Source organism: Rousettus aegyptiacus, unplaced genomic scaffold (assembly GCF_014176215.1).
Source record: "Rousettus aegyptiacus isolate mRouAeg1 unplaced genomic scaffold, mRouAeg1.p scaffold_m13_p_1, whole genome shotgun sequence".
NCBI lineage: Eukaryota > Metazoa > Chordata > Mammalia > Chiroptera > Pteropodidae > Rousettus > Rousettus aegyptiacus.
In genome coordinates this window covers 143,875,932-143,893,652 of record NW_023416284.1, presented here as the reverse complement: position 1 = coordinate 143,893,652, position 17,721 = coordinate 143,875,932, and the positions used below count along the sequence as shown (strand labels likewise).

General features: G+C 39.6%; 1 protein-coding gene across 4 annotated transcripts in view; it reads right to left on the bottom strand.

Moving 5' to 3' along the window:
* LOC107518488 (sine oculis binding protein homolog) overlaps positions 1-17,721 on the bottom strand; it is a 153,604-nt gene that overhangs the window by 52,922 nt on the left and 82,961 nt on the right. For 3 of the 4 annotated variants that reach the window (XM_036220575.1, XM_036220569.1, XM_036220582.1), the window contains one exon: positions 12,213-12,308. The exons of the other annotated variant lie outside the window; for it this stretch is intronic. In XM_036220575.1, coding sequence (XP_036076468.1) covers positions 12,213-12,308 — 96 coding nt within the window. The remainder of the gene's footprint in view (positions 1-12,212; positions 12,309-17,721) is intronic. 4 annotated transcript variants of the gene reach the window in all.

Below are 17,721 nucleotides of genomic sequence, written 5' to 3'. Positions count from 1 at the left end.
ATTATATAATTGATATATTCTGAAATTTATCAGCATGTGAACAAAGAAGACCAAAGAAGTGGGTGATGGTGTTTACTTTCCAAAGAAAAGTGAAATTTTAAATGGTCAGGTTAGAATAATTAGGGAATGTAGGATTATGAGAAATTTAATTTGGGGGATTAACTAGAAAACCCTTTTGTGTAAGACATTTTCTCCCAAATCATTTTATATTAATATAATATTCTGTCTTAGCAAACACAGTCTATTCAATAAAATATTTTTTCTCTGTTAAAGGTCTTGAAAATCTTTAGGGTCATTACTGGATAAATACCAATTCTTCTTCTAGACTGTTGTACACATGCAAGGTAAAGAATAAGCTAAGTCCGTACGATCAAAAGCTATGTATCATAAGATTTTTCTCTTTGTTTTTAAAAAGCAAAGATTCTGAATACTCATGTGAGTTTTATTTATTGGCATTTCCTTCTTTCTCTTAAAAGCTGAGTACAAAAGATGTATTTTGTCCCCCTTATTAGTTACCTTTTATTGAGTGCTTATTACATGCCAAACACTTTATATGTATTATCTCCTTTAGCTATTAAAGGAAATCTAAATAGTGTATACAGCTATTACTTCTGTTTTACAGATGCAGAAACTGACCTTCCCAAGGCCACAAAGCTAGCAACCACATAGCCAGGAAGTGGACCAAGCCAGTGTGATTTCAGGACACCTATCTACACTGCCTCTTCTGGGCTATTTTGTGAGGGAATGAGTTATTACATTCTTGTTAAGGGAGATTCCATCCCTCTTTAACCAAATTTAAGGAGGCATTTTTCCCCTAGTTAACATTTTTACAGTTTAAATCACACTGATTCCTGAATCATTCTGGATCATAAAGGTTTTCAACTTTCGTTGCTTGCTTCTACTTGGATCTTGTTTTTTTCCATTGCACATGACTAGCTACTCAATTAAGGCTGTTATCCAAAATCTAAATTTACAAGCAAATTGGCTGGAGATTAAATCTTTGCTAGTTATTTATATTAACGTGGTCATAAAGATTTGATGACCAATATTTTTGGACAATCATTTGCAGCCTCTCTCTCGCCTTTCCAGCTGTGAGAAGACTTTGTCCTCATCACAGTGTGCTTGGACTATTTTAAGTGCCTTCTAGAAGGCTCTCTGCTCCCATTCTCCAACCTGCTTTCATAATGGTGCTTCTTGGCTCAGGTACCTAATACAGATCCCTATAGCCCAAAACACCAAATGTAAAATTAGCTGCGTGGCTCTCACTGTTTTAATTATTTGACCACAACTTGCTGAATTAAAACTATTCTCTCCATTCTCAAAGTGATGCCAGTCCAGGCGGTCTCTCAACTGACCCGCTATGTGCTTACTGCTCACCCCTGCCCCTCACAATCATTCTACCCATAGTCTTCTCTTTCTCTGGGATACCCTTCCATTCCCCACCCACCCTCTAACGACCAGCCTGGGCCCCACCTCCTCTGAGGATCGAGTCCTGATGACTCCAGCCCACTCCCTCTTCCCCATTAAATGACCCTTTACGTCCTTAGTGCACACATGCTGCTTTGGCGTGCATTTCTATTCTCTAATCACCACACCACCCCATCTGGTACTTTACTATACACTGGAAATTCATTGTTTACATAAGCACAGTTAGTTTATAAACTCCTTAAGGATTCATAGTTTACACTTTGCTTGCACTGCACAGCACTGGGAGATTGAAAGGCAAATGTCTTCAAAATCTCCACCACGCATATACCCCATAACCACCTACTCACATTAATTCCACATTTTGGGATGTGTCCTTGACACTAAATATCTAGATTTTAAAAAAAGGTTTTAAATCTTTATAGATATTATCTTCATGCAGTGTATACAAAACAATAAGTTTATATATGTGTGTGTGTGCACGTGTGTGTATTCAGACCAGAGAAAATATATCCCTAGAGAAAAGGTCTTTTTGGTTTGAACGATCAAGGCCAGCTAGCTCCATTGATGCAGCTAAGTTTTCAACTTGGCTGATTTGATGACAGAGCATTGCTTAAAAATCAAATGCTAAGGAAAAATGAAAATAAAAATTTCATTACAACTTTATTTTCCATGCTATTTTTGTGTATTCATATGTCAATATCAAATCGTTATAGAAAAAATACTGCATCAATGATTGAGATGTATTAGCTGACATAGGCCAATAAGCACTTTTGTAATGCACTAGTTTATCTTCATTTTCCTTTATATATGTATCCACATTTCTAAATAGGATAGATAAGTTTGCCTTCATATACTGTATTTTATATGTGTATATGTGCAATGATAGTTCATATTTTCAAAATTCAAGCTATCTGGTAAATACATAAATATTTCTCTAAGCCAAAAATGGTATTTACTTCCCTGAGAGTGTCTTTACACATTTATTAGACAATGCAGAAGTTAAAAGCACCACTGATTGAAATGGCTATGTAATGAAGACCCCCAAAGTATTTTACATATCTTAATAATGTGGATATTTTTCATGTGAAGAGCTTATCCTAACACATGCTCGATATTTAAATAATTGCCTCCCTTCCTATCTCAGGCTTTGACGTTTAAAAATGTTTATAGGTTTTCCCCTATATAGGTTTTCGCTGTTCACACAAAGAAGTGTAAAACAGATCCTGCTGCAATATCATAATCAGGATCAACTTTTCCCTTCAAAGGAGATCTAAACACTATTAAAACAGCAGTGTATTTCACATAGTTAAGCGTAAGGTGTGACTTTACCTACACAGACTGACATCCTGAATGTAGATTATAAAATGTGAAGCACAGGAAATGCAACCATGTGTATTTGCCTCTTCCGTAGGTTGGGAAGGCCTCTAAGGGATGACAGTAAAGGTGATGCTGATGGATAAGCTAATTTATAAAAAACACACTTTATCCTAATGAAATCTACAGTTTGTTCTATTAAAAGAGAAAGAAATCACTACTCCTCTACCAATGTATCTTCATGAAGTTTCAAGAGAAATATTGATACGCAATCCAAAGTAGAACATTAAGTAATTTTCTGGATAATTAAGGTAAAATACTGCTTATTATTTTAAAGCTGGTTTATCTGGGGTATGTCTTAACTGGTTTAAAAATTCACTTTGAAAGAATGAACAAAGGCATCTATCGGCTCCACTGAAGGAAGAGTACCCAGCAGTAAAATGCTCAGCCAAGACAACCACAGGCCAGCTCTCCCTCCACTCAACCTTGTCAAGTGGCTGATTCCTAATCCAGAACTAACCATTGCATTCTAGTCCAGGTAAAAACCTAAACTACAACCAGGAGAATATGTTACTGCACGCAGCTCTCAGCCAAAGGAAGCCTCGTCTGGAATTAAAGGAGGCTGTCTCACCACCTGATTGTATGTGGCCTTGCAGTAGGGTGTGGGAGCTAGGAAGACAGCCTTCCAGGAAAGCCTGACGCTTCAGACTGGAGGAGGAAACGTACAAAAAACACCATTATGAAAGACACTTCAAGCCAAATGCAGTGAGAAAATAATTATTTTAAAGACTTGTTTTCCTGAACCTGCTCATTTGCAGCTTAATCATGGGCTCTAACTTCCTTTTTCCCTTTTAAAATTCCCTCTTGCCATTCCCTCATCACTCTCACATCCCTAACTCCAATTTCTTGCTTCCTTTATTATTCACAAGTATCATTCATCTCAACTCCAAATATTTTTTATACCCCTTCCCAAGAGACTTCTGTTAGCTTGTTCTTCTAGCCGTAAACCAAGCACATGACTGAATATGATGAATATCAGTTCTGGCTGGTTACTTGTGCAATTTTATACTGATAATTGATATCCTATCTGAATTTCTGATTCTGCTTGGTATATGGCCTAGAGTTTCCATGAAGCCATCAGAGGCAAATACTCTTTGGTACTTTAGGTAATTGTTCATTTCTAGCAATTAAAACAATGAGAGAGAATGTGACCGACACCTGACTCCAGTATGCTACTTGATGGCCAGAATTCTCAAAGTAGCGGATCAGTTCACTTTAAGGAATAAAACTGTATCAAACCAAAGGATCCCAGGCTTATTAAAATGGTCTTACTGATCATAATAAGAATCAAAATCTTCAAAAGAAGAATTAGCACTTATCATAATCTATTGCTGTCAGATTTAAAAAATATATACTCAAATTCTAATATCACATTGAAAAATACATTTTCTATAGTCTACCAAAGTAAATAACATATACTTCGGTGCCTTTACCCAAAATTTATTACGTACTTGGAATTATGCCTTTCTGAATAAATTCTCCTTCCTAATATTCCCACTGGCTTCAGTATTCTACCAAAGAATTGTTACCATAGAGAAGTTAGAGAGAGTGATTCTGAATTAATATTTTAATTCCTTCATCTCACAAACATAGATTGAACCCCTTCTCTAGCCCTGGGATAAAAGGATGTATCAGGCCTGGTCCCCGCCCTGAGAAGGTGGCAGTATGTCTTGGCCTGAGCACAGGCCGGAGAGATGTGGGTCAAACCTCAGCTCTGTGACTGCTCACTGGATCTCCTCCCCCAGTCCAAGGAATGCGACATCTTTGAATTTTAATATCACCATCTTTAAAGCGGAAATAACAATATCTACTTATGGAGATTAAAGTTATGGAGATTAAAGGGTCTAAAAAAGGGTCTATAAAGACCACGGACAGTGCTGGCACCTTGGGGGCACCCCACAAAGGATGGTCTCCCATCTCCTTCCCCTGACAGGAGTCCACATCCATTTGCTACTGGAGATATTTCCATGTATATATTACATTTTTTCCTTTGCTTCTCATTTATATTTTTAGTTGTTTATTTCTAAGATTAACAATTTTACTACTGAATGGCAAGGCAAGATGAAGAAGTCTTGGACCATATAAAAAGGCTTCTGTGACAGATACATTTTTACAAAAATGCTTAGCTCTAAGAATTATCTGCATAATGTCTCTTGTCCCCCTCACTGTTCACAAGGAAATGTTGCAGTGTTTGTGTACAAATGTATATACTCTAGACTTTCAGATAATCTGTTGCTAGAAAATTTGGCCAAGTGGTAACCTATGATGTGCTTGAAAGTAAGCAACCTTGGAAGAAACAATCATGATCATAATCACAACACTGATTAAATGCAAACTCTTTGCCAAATACTGTTCTAAGAACCTTATGGGTATTCATTCATTTATATCTCTCACCAATTCCACTAGATAGCTACTATTGTTCTCATTTTACAGACAAGGACACAGATTCAGAGAGATTCAATGACTTGCCCAAGGTTGCACAGTGATTAGTAGAGTAGTGGAAATTCCTGAATTGGAACCAAACAGCCTGGCTCAAGAGCCCAAGCTCTTCACTACAATACCATACTATTTTTTTGGAAGTTTTACATTATTCAGAAAAGTACTCCAACATTGCAGTACCTCTCAAATCGGCAACATCTGCTACCCAGCTAACAGGCATCTCTGGTGCTCTCAGCATAAATAGGCCACTAGATGGATGTTCAAGGGCTTTTCTAAAGTTCTTTGTTCTAAATTAAATTATTACATATGGGCTTCTATCCAAAGCAATTGGACAGAGATTCTAGTTAGGGAATAAAGGCAAGTACTCCCAGCACCTGTCTTAAGATTTTATTTAAACTAATGGCACCTTCTAGCTCCATTTTATTAGTAATAAGACTATTGCTTATTAAACTTTCACTGTGTGCCAGGCATACTAAGTGCTTCACATACATCATCTCATTTACTCCTCAAAATGACCCTAGGAGGCAGGTACTGTATTTATCCTCATTTTGTTGATAAAGACACTGAGGCTCAGGGCAGTTAAAAAATTTTCCCAGGTTGCACAGCTGACAGATCTGCAGAGCAGGAAGTGGGGCACCCACTCTAAACCACCACGCCAGTGTCTCTTAGAGAGCACATGGTCGTTGATACCTCTCTCTGGCTCTAAGAACCACTGCAACGTACTATGTGAGAAGCTAGCAATGATCATGAAACTAGAAAGGCAAAGATCTCCACGCCTTGGAAAAGGGTTCTTGCCAGATCCCAACGGTCTCTGATCAAATCAAGGGTATCTAAGCCCCGAAAAAGTCCTTACACCAGGAAAGAAGCTGGGGAACTCTAGCCCTCCACCAAGTAGTTTTTCCCACAAAAAGGAAACTAAAGTGACAGAGTTAAAATAGGGTTTGCATGAGAGGGAGGTGAAGGGAGGCAGTCTACAGAGGGTCTTTGTATAGGACAAGAAGAAGGCTCTGAACCATAAGACCACAGCAACAGTGAGAGCCAAGAGGCTGAAAAGAAAGAGGGAGGAGCAGCAGACCCAGCGGCGAGCAAGGCGAAACAACAGCACAGAAGGAAACGAGGAATGTGCCAGTGAGACAGGACAGTGCAAGCAGAATCCAGTTCTTCCATAAGGATAAAGGGAAGGTCTAGGCGATATTCCTGGAGCGCGTGCCTTTGCCACCTTTATCGGAAGTGCCCTTGCTTAGTCTCATATTGGTCCTTGTCTTTCTGAAAATTTCTATTTTTCTAAAACACAGTTCTAAAAACTGCAGGAGCCCCAGACTAAAAGAATCTGGAGGGTGGGTAGAAAAAAAATGGTGGGCTAGGCCCACTCTCCTTAGACAGCAATCAGTCTCTGGGGTTTTCTGGGTCATTTTACACTTTGGGGCTTTTATAATTACTGTGTCAGGAAACCGGTACGCAGCATATTACATTACATATGTAATATGATATTTTATTTGATGTGTTGGGAATCCAACTGTGTCACCAGGAATTTTAATTCTCAGTGCCTATGCTGTTCAGCTGTAACATCAAAGAAATGGTGTAAATTCAAGTTGACCTGGGACATGAATCTGGTTTTCGGTAAGGGGAGGGTCTTTAATTAATTTTACCTATTTTGAAAAGCCTATCGATTTTCAAGTGAAATGTGGCAGTTTCTATCACCTTTGGGGGGTTCTCATTAAGTCTCCATGATCTAGTAGGAAAGACCTAGCAATAAATGACAGCAATCCAGAATTCTACCCGCTCCCCCCGTGATTGTGATAAGCTAGTATGTACTGAAGAGCAGGGCTCGACTGCAAAGAGATCTGATCTTATTTTTAAATAAATACATTGAGAACCAAGAGCCTGAGAGTAAAGAAGACTCGAGTCATGACAGGCACTTCGATATGTTTTTTACCTTAAGGGTTTTTAAACTGGGTCGGATCATCTGAGCCTTACAAGGCTGTGCTGAGTGGGGAGAGAAGAGCACACCGCACAACTCAGAGCCACTTGTTTTATATACACATGTTCCCAAAGCGCCAGTTCCCAGTCTGATCGATGTCAATGGATTCTTTCTAGCCAGAGAAGTGGGGTGCTGAAGTTTCACCGAACAAATACATTTGCTTCGCAACACTCCAGCAGAATAAAGGAGGGCTGGGGTGGGTGACTAGAGGGTAAAGGGATAGATAAAGCAAGATTAAGAATCGATCATTGTTGAAGCTGAATAATAGCTGAATAATGGGGTTTCACTATATGACTCTGCTTTTGTGTATGTTAGAAATTTTCCATAATAATTTTTTTAATCCATGGAAGTACTAGAAATTTACATGAACTAGAACTACTAAAGTCGCTATTTGATAGGCTAGTGTCAGTTACTGGGACCTCTGCAAATGGGCTGACCTGGCAGCTCACCCTCAGCCTTCAGGTGCTCTACCCACCAGCAAACTTAGATGCCAAATGAGGATCACCTGGCCTGTACCTTCCCCTCTCCTTGCCCTTGTCCATGCTATTTCCCTCTGCCTCGAATGTCCCCTTCCCTTATCCCCCGGATCTGACTATCAAAAATCCAACCCATGTAAGGCCTGGATCAAAGTTATCCCCTCTTTGCTAAGTTTCTAACTACTGCATATGGAAGGAATCTGCTCCTCCTCTGTCCCTCAGAACTTTGCTGGTGCTCTCCTGGGGCACGACTCACTACGTAATGACAGCAATCATAAGAATAAGAAGAATCATAATAATAGCAGCTAACATGTACCGAATGTTTCTATGTGCCAGGCACTTTAAATACGTCATCACTTTCAATCCTTACAATATCCTCTGCGGTTATTACCGTTTACTATTACATTTTACAGATGAAGATCTGAAGCTCAGAGAGGTCCAAGAGGTGAAACAGGGATTCCGTTTGATATGATGCCAGATGTGTCACCATACATTTTAAGCCTTTGTGCTCATGGTCCTTGCTATACCACCAGAATGACGCAGTGTAAATTAAAGTCTAGCTTCTGTGCAATTCTAACTTTCAGAGCCCACATTCTTGATGACTACAATACTGTGTATGCCTAGTCCTCCTACTGAATTGTAAGCTCCTTCAGGGAAGAGACTGTGTACTCTATTTTTTGTCCTCCACAAGCACTGTCTAGTACAGTGCCTTATCCATACAAGAGGCTCAACAATGTCTTGTTAACTGAACACTACATTAATAGAGAGCAGTTCTGTATTAGTAGTTTTGATAAAGGACTATGCTCAGTTCTGGTAATCTAGCTGTCTGCCTGCACAAGGAAATGAGATGGACCAATTAGCCCACAGTAGAACTACCTAAGCATCTCTCCTCCTTACCATCTCAAGGCCACAAATCTAAAATAGTTTAAACTAGTTTTCATCTTCCCCCTACACTGGCATTGTAAGTGACCAGAAAGAGTTCTTCCCAGATGCTATTTTTATTTCTCCTCCCAGCTGTGGGCTCCCACTGCCTCCCTCTACTAAACCCTCATCCCTAACAGCCTTAGGAAAAGCCAAAGGGAGTCGGACTTTGTCTAGGTGGTGACTTGGGAATCTGGAACTGAGGGAGCCAGGCTGAGGTCCCTCTTGAGTATCCTTTCTCTTATTTCCCTTTCAGTCTTTCTAAACCTGCTTTCTTTCCAACCGAATTACTCTACATCTTAGCCTCTTCGACTGTATTTTGACCTTCGCCGCAAATATAGTAATGTTCTCTGGACTGGCCCTAGGAACACTTGAGGAATAAGCTTGGTTGCCTTCGGTTTCTCCCCCAAACTCTCAACATTCCTCTTCTTCCAGGTACAGTTCTTCTCCCTCCTAGCACCCTGTTTATGCTACAGTTCCATAAAGTCTTACTCCTAGCTGGCTTTCAAGAACTAAGAAAGTACTGGCTGATGAGAAGACATCAACTCATAATATGATTAAGGACCTCTCTTCTAGCTCTTAATTCAACATCTACCATCGATATGAGAATTTAAATAGAGGAAAAGGCCTACTAGTCCCAACAGGACGAGGCAATAATGGTAAAGGGACCAGCAATGGAGTTGAAATTTGGGGCAAAGGTTAGTCACCCATGGCTAGTTCTAAATGTTCCCTCTTCTGGACTCTCATACCCATGTTACTGTGGTGTTAATATGATGTGAATCTCCTGAAATTTCTTTTGTTTAGTTATTTGCCTTGGTCATAAATTTTGATATGCCAGCAAAATACCCTGTGTGTATGTGGGGTGTGTGTGTGTGTGTGTGTGTGTAAGCACCTATCTATGAAGAGGTAGATGGGGCCACACTGAATTGTGATATATCATATAATGCTCAAGTTTTACCTGTCACTCATCTTGACAGCCTTGGATTTTCAAAATTAATTAAAAGCACAAGGGGGCTGCAGCACAATCAATAACCAAAGAATCTTGGCCACCAAGCTAAACTTTTAGTCATCAGTGTTGCACATTAAGTTTGAAGGCACATATCATCATTTGGGATTTAAATAGAATAATCAATACCCTACAGGAGATCTACAGTTGCAAAGCAGAATTTTCTATCAGCCAATGCTTTCATTATCAGTGTCTTCTGATGACACATAGTAGTGTATCCTTGGCATTGATTTTACTTTACTTTCGTTTAGGTTCCTTAATATTTCTCCCTCTTCCAAGAAGCAGAGGCTGGGGTGTGGAGATACGACAGAGATAATCAATAATCAATAATAAAGTCAGAAGCAATGACTTATCTACCTGGCCAGGACACTTTTCTGTCAGTGTATGTGGCCCAGAGGGTTAGCCTTTCAGCCATGAGCTCCTGATCACCTGGGCCTAGAAGTAACCTGTCTCCTCAATGCTTTCTTCCAGCACCCCAACAGGTTTCCCCACTTTCTAACCACCACCCCCCGCCAACCACCACCACCACCACCACCACCACCACTAACTTCCCTTGCTGCAACAAACTATGCAAGATGGCAGAACCACCCTTAAGCTAAGAAAAACTCTGTAGTGAGTCTGCAATCTTCTCTCACGGATTCTTTAAAAATTTGCTCTAAACCTAAGAAAACTCCAAGGACTTCGTATTTCTCTCTCAATAATAAACAAGTCTCTTTCATATAGAAGCATAACTTCTCAAGGTTTCATAATCAGCCAAACACCATCGCTTCTCTTGCTGCTGAAAAAAATCAAATTTCTCCATGGAGAAATAAGCTTGCATGCTTTTTCTCTTTATTCTCCTTTTTCTTTTATCACAAGAAAATATGCTGACCAAAATAAAGCATTTCCAACAGTGACTTAGAAGAACAAGGATTGCACCAGTCTCTCAGAACTACTGCCAACACATTATCGTGTTTAAGCACAGCGATGACTAAACATATAATTTTTCTAAAGATAGCTGGAGAAGCTGTTCACATATACATTTCACCTCCTTTGGTATAAACTGACCACAACCAAGACTCAAGCATATTCATTTTTCTAATAAATATGAAAAATATCAAATATGGCATATCACTTTTAACAATTTCTCTGAAAAATAATAAGTGACTTCCAAAAGCATTTTGATACCCAAACATAGCCTAAATGGCCCATATGGTCTTCTGCTGGATAACCATAGTTATGGAGTGAAACATTAAAATGACAGAAAAGGGTTTTCTTAAAAGGTAATGGAGGCAGGCCTGGAAGTTTAAAAGCCCTAAGATAATAAAATATAAGGTGAGCTAAATTTTCAGGGAGGAAACAATTGCATTTACAAGCAGTGAATTTGCCTGCTGATTGGTCGGTCAAGGGACGAGTGGTGTTATTGTAATGGAGCAGACAGTGGGGCAAGGAAAGAAGTTTCTTGCTGTCATCATCTGACTACTGCGGCTAGGATGGCTAAGAGCTGTATTTTTCTCTCTTCTGCTGCTCTTTGGACACTTTGTTTTAAACGAACAGTTGGTATCAGAGCTAAGTCCAAACACTGTTACATGTGGGATTTCCTAATGCTAAGACCTGGCAGAGCTGCACCGGGTTCGGCCAAAAAACTAAACAGAAATGAGACTACCTCAAAATGTAACAACTGAGCATCCTCATTCTCTTTCAGTGTTTTCATTTAGTTGGAGCAAATGTTTTGCTTTAATGCAATTGAAAAGAAAAGAACATTTAGGGACAACATAGCTAGATCCCTCATAACGCTTCATTTTCCAAAGCAGTGTTTGAATCTCTAAATAAATGACAATTCATTCTCTGTTTACTTTAGGTAAACAGAAAATGCATTGCGGAGCACTCATTTTCAAAAGCTAATCAAGAACATTAGGTCCCAACAGATTCATTTAATAGAAATATAATAGGCATTCCTGCTTGCTTTTCATCTTGTCTCGCTGTAAATGCTAAAATGAACAGCAAATTAACCCTGCGTTGGAACAGAGTCCCTGTCACAGCTGATATCCTCTCTCTCACGACTTGTAAACATCCCAGCATCCTGTCACTGCTTTGACTTCTGCATAGGAGAGAGGAAAAGTGCCTGATTGTGTTTGGCAAGAGAGTGTAGGAATACTTGAATTCTAAAGGGAGTACTGCGTGTTAACTCTGCTATCTTTCCTAGCAGAACAAAATATTACCATGTTGTCTCCTAAAATAGTGTACAATTAGGAAGTAGGAGGAGGGGTGGGGGAGAGATTTTTTTTTCCAAGCTACATGTATCAACTGTCTTTCTCTATATTTTTAACTTTACTAGCCGTTCTCCAAATGGCTGCTTATAAACTACTACACAAAACAAGCTAATAAAGACAGGGCCATCCAAGCTCTATAATCAGATATAAAAGATTTGCAAACAATTTGAGATCTTATAATTAATATTCAGCGATATCAGAATTAGCATTTAGTACTCTATACAGAAAAACTATAATACTTCATAAATTATGTAATAATGAACAAACCCTTTCAAAAACTCTTTTCACTGTGCTAAAGTAACATTCTAGACTTGTTGTAAGTATATTATTCTTACAAGTAGTTCGCAGTTATTCTTGAAGGCAAGCCTTGGAGTTTCCTTAGCATAGTGCTGCTGGGGAAAATTTTCAGCATGTCCATCTTCATCTCTAGCCTGAAGGGAAATATAATGGCCTATTTAGGGACTTACAAATAATGGAAAAAAAAAAAAGCTAAAAGCATAACAGCTCAGATCATTAAACAAACGGGAATCCAGAAATAACAACATTATTAAGTTTGTTTAAATACGCAGTACGCCTTTTAGATATCAAAACTTGGGATTTATTTTTCTTTACATAGTTTAGTTTGAACATGCAAATTCATTGTGGGGTAATATTTAAAACAATATGATAAAAGCAAACCAAAATAAAATAATTTTGTTGGAAATTACCACCACTTCAGTCTTCTAGCGACTTCAGTTGCACATTTAGGATTATATGACATACATACGTGTTTAAACTTTTTGGCATGCTTAAGCAACCTCTAGATAATGAATGCACTTTTTAAAAATTCTAATAGCAAGGCCATAAGAAAAGCAATTTGCATAGTTATATTTTGCATTGTAATACTATTAGAGATTCCCCTCAATTTTTAAATAAAAATCTGAAAGGAGCAATGATCTAGTAAGAACAATGATTCTTCAATCAAAGGCAGTTAAAAAATAGATTTAATTAAGAAGCTGCATTAAAAGTTACTGGTTATTTTGATCTACACTGTTAATTAAGAAAGCTGAAGTTTAAATGGAGACATTAACAGAACCCATCAGCAATACCACTTGCATACAGTCTTCTCTTTCTAATCTCCATCGGTTTCTGGTTTGGAGTTGGAGAGAAGGGAGAGGTAGGTGAAAGGAGGCGTGTCTGCAGCACACTCATTAAACCATTCATTTGGGTGACACTTGCACTCTGCTCTGCGCTCATCTCATCTTAGCCCTAACTGCTCTCTCTTTCCTGGCCTCCCGAAATTCACAGCTGAGCTGTCTCCCTCACATATGGCTTGCATATAATTATGCATATTCCGTTTTGCACTGCATTAAAATGATGAGCTCCTGGCTCCCTGCCAGCTGAATTTAAAAAGCCCAAGTGAAGTAGGAAAAAGGAGAGAAACACAGGGAGAGCCGCACAGGAAGCAGCAGGTAGTTCTGTCTGCTGTCTCTTTAGATAAAATGTATGTCTGGCACCAAGGGAACAGCTGAGAACTACCTGTTGTGATGTATGGATGACGGTGGAGAAAACAATAAGCGTAGCGATGACAGCGTGCATGTATTGTTTCTCCGCTAATGGAGTGAAGTCTGCCCGCTGACAAGTATCACTCAGTGCTCCTCAGCTAGACTGCGGATTGTCATTTTAGAAAGGGATCCGTAGTTTGTGCATTTGAGAATGTACAGCTTGGTTTCCATAAAGGCTTCTGCTACTTATTGCAGGGCGGGAAAGGGATGGAATTCGGTAGTGGAATGTCATAGGCAGTAATACTTGAGTTTCTAGACGTTCGTGCGGGGCGGGGAGATCGCATGCTCGGTTTTGATTTCATTTTTGAGATTTATGAACATCTCTGGGATTGGGTGCCTTTTTATTGTCCCTTTCCTCCTCCTTAACAAATCGGAATAAAAGTAAAAATGCAGGTATAAGATTGGACTATACGTGGCAGAGGAAAATGTGTAAGCACGGGTCGTCTCTAATGGCTATCAAGGCACTGAAGCCCGTTAACGTTTCTTCTCACTGCATCAGTTCTAGTGTGCAACTCCATCAAGGTTTAAGTAAATATAGCCTTAAATGGGACTCATTTTAAAGTGGAACGTATAAATAACAGGCAGCTAAAGAAGGCAGTAAGATGCCAATAGGCCTAAACGATGTTAGGTTCTTCGTAACTGACTTTTAATCCACTCTGTGTGGTATAGGTCTCTCAAAGACAACAACATCTATTTTACCTTTCTTACTCTGCCATGCCCAGTGCCTTACTTTTAGTTGGTACTTAATGAACATTTAAGTGGTGAGGGAAAAAAAAATTCATACATGGATTGCAACTAGTCCCTACCATAAACAACTCTGTACAAAATGCCACCTCAAAATATGCTAAACTTGGTGGAGGTTGATCATATTCCTGATGCTCTCTGATACATATGCTTGGAAACACACTTTGCATATAGTTTACAAGGGCTACTATTTACATATGTATGTCTATGTTCAATATATATGTATCTTGTATATAAATATTCATAAGGTAGAATGTTTATTATGCATGTACTATGTATACACATTCATACACACCAGATGCCTGGGGATATTTTCAACATTAGTGGCAAAAATACATTCATTCCACTTACATGTAAGGTGCTCACAATGTTTTTTATGTTTTTAAAGAACAAAAAAATTCTAAGATTTGAATGTGCTTCCTCAAAGGGGCTATAAGATTTCATATAAAGCCTCATAACTTATAAAGCTAAATAAAGCAGCTGTGTTAGAGAAAGGAGAGGGGAATTAAGGTGATTGGAAGTGGAGAAAGCCAGAAACTTGCTTCTTTATTGAATCATATATTTGCCTCTGCATCAAACTCACATGGTGCTGGGCATGGTCTGCCTCTGACAATCAACTTGATTCCAGAGTCTAAGAAACTATTTGCTACATTTCCACAGCACGCCACAGAGATGGATAGCACCTGATGTGTGAGGAGACCCGACTCGATCACCTCCGTGGGTACGCACACTCGCACTCACGCACACTTGCACTCACGCACCCTACCCTCTCACCGAAGTGACTCTCTGCATTCTGAAGTTTTGTAAGGTAAAACTTAAAATTATTCTTACCAAGTGAGTTAAAATAATTGCATTCATCTAAGGAAGTAGTTCTGTACTCTGGCTGTAATTAGAATCATCTGTTTTTTTTGTTGTTTTTGGGTTTTTTTTTTTTTTATAACATTGGTGTCTGACTTCTCTTTCCAGCCTCCCCCGACTTTTCCAAGACTCTGATTTAATTGGATCAGGGTAGGGCCTGAACATAGGTGCTTTCAAAAAAATAAATAAATGAAAAGCTGTCAGGCGATTGTGAGGTACAGGCAGGGCTGAGAACCACCTGTCTGAGGAGAGTGGCCACCAGTATCAAGAGGAAGCCTTGGCAGAGTTGGCAAAAAAGATTCCAGAGATCCCATGACTTGTGCCTTGCGGACAAAAAATTCTATTTCTTTTTAGTGTCTGGTATAACAGATAATCATAGAACTACTAGAGCACTTCCTCAAAAAGGCCTTCCTGATCCTCTCTAATCAAGTCAAACATCTCCACTCTCTCTCTCTCTCTCTTAGACTAGACACAGGTGCACCCTTACATGGGCTGGCGTGATTTGGGCCGCCTCTACTCCACCGTAAGCTTCCCAAAGGTAGGATGTTTCTGGTTCATCACCACTGGATCTTCAACAGTAAGTGCTCTATAGGCCTGGGCTCCGTTATCAGTCCATAGCAACTTGGTGGGAACATTAGAGTATTTTATAATCTCTTATATATTGAAGCCAGGGCCTTATCCTGCATCTACCCATTTTGGGTGGCCAACAATGGCGTATCAAGGGGGTGGGGATGATAAGGGAGCTGACAACCCCTACAGGCAGGAGTGTTTAAACCCTGAAGACGTTCAGAATCACCAGTCATGGTAATAACACAAAACAGACTGACTTTCAGCTGGTTTTACTATTGTTCTTAAATTCTCTACAGATGATGCCTTCTCTAATTGCCTGTCTCGAGGCAGACCACCCCACTGCCAGCTCTTGCTATCCACTGGGGCCAGGATGCCTGTGTTGATGTCTGACTTTGTTCCGGAGTGACCAGTTCTGACAGAAGGAATGTCAAGACACATCATGATGAACTCTCTCCATGTGTCTTATTCAACAGCCTTATTCTGACTAATATGATAGATATTTATGCCAACCCTGGGGGAAAGCAAACAGGAAACTATTTTTTTTTGGTATTTGACTACAAATGTGACTGTCAGACCACAAGTGCATTTTTGATCTATTATTCTAAGACAGCTTCACTTCTGCCATAAAAATAGAAATAAAAATTAAAATCCTTCAATTAATCTGCAAGGGGATTTCCCAGTCTTGCTGACAGTCATGCATCCATTCTCATGTTGTGCCTAGCACTTGAATAAATGTTAGATTATGGGAGAAACTTAGACTAATTGCTTCTCTACTTCAAAAATCTCTGGCTGAAACAAGCTTTGTATTCACCTCTACCTGGGAATCATCGCTAATTCACTTTTTTATTATGACTGTTCCATACAGCAGACTTTCGTTCTCTTTCAAAGAGTTTACTTCTTCCTTTGGACCAAGCTTTGGTGCCCACGCATATTCAAGCAAGATCAGCATTCTGCCTGCTCTAGAAGACCCCGTTAGAAAATGGAACCTTCTAAAAACAGCTCCATTTACCTACCCCAGAAGAGTGAGATGTTTCTGACTCAGTGAAAAGGTTAACACTGCTGCCATTTAAGCAGAAAGGTAATCAGGCTTCCAGAGTTAAGACCTCTCTGCAATGAATGGGAGTTTACACCTCTGTGTCATTGTGATTTCAGAATTTCTTTTGGAAACAAGGAAAGGTTCTGCCTGGGGAGAGCTCTGCAGAGCTTCCAGACTTAGCTTTCCAGTGCTGCGGCGGAGGTAACACATGTCATCTCACACATGTGGTGTCATCACCAGACTCAGGAACAGCAGAAATAGTGCATCTCAAAGTTGTAGAAACAAGTTGAGAGATGAATAGTTGTAGAGAAAAAAAAAAAAATCATATTTTATAAGTAATTTTTTGAACCAGAAGTAATAGAATTCCTTTTTCAAAATTCAAGATAAAAGCACAGGGATACCGCTTCTGAAAATTCTTCGAATTTTATTTTCCGATATCCCATTTTCTGCTCTATCCTTCCTTTGTGAAATGCGTACACATGTTCTCTTGAGGAAGCTCAGAGAGAAAGAAACAACGCTGTCACACGCGGCCTTGCAGGGTGTTGTGAACTTGAAATAAAGGTCAGCCCATTTTCTTTGCCTCTCAGTGAAATTCCCTGGGCCAGAATAACAAAAGGAAGCCTGCAGAGTAGTTACTGCTTCCACTGGAGTTACTTCCCAGTTATTCTCATCTTGGTGGCCCAACTCCTCATGACTAAAGTCCCAGTTCCCTTCCACTGAGTTCCTACCCTTTACCCCATTTTCTCAGGGTAAAATCCAATTCCACCCCTCTTTCCCACTTCTCCTAGAAATTTCTAATGTATCCTTTAAGACTCTGTTCAAACTGCAGCTTCTTTAGGAAGCTATATAAGACCGCTTCCTCCTGATCCTAACCTGGGCTCTGTGCCTCTCTGTTCCTGTACGTGCCAATTCCATCCATCACATTGTATTGTGACCATCTATGTGTTTGCCCTCCCCACTTATCTGTGAAGTCCTTGAGTATAGAAACTGTTCTATTCAGCTGCAAATCTCCAGGGCCTCCTCTAGTTCCTGCTATATTTTAAAGGCTCCATAAATAGTGAGTGAATGAATGAATGAATGGATGGGTTCCTG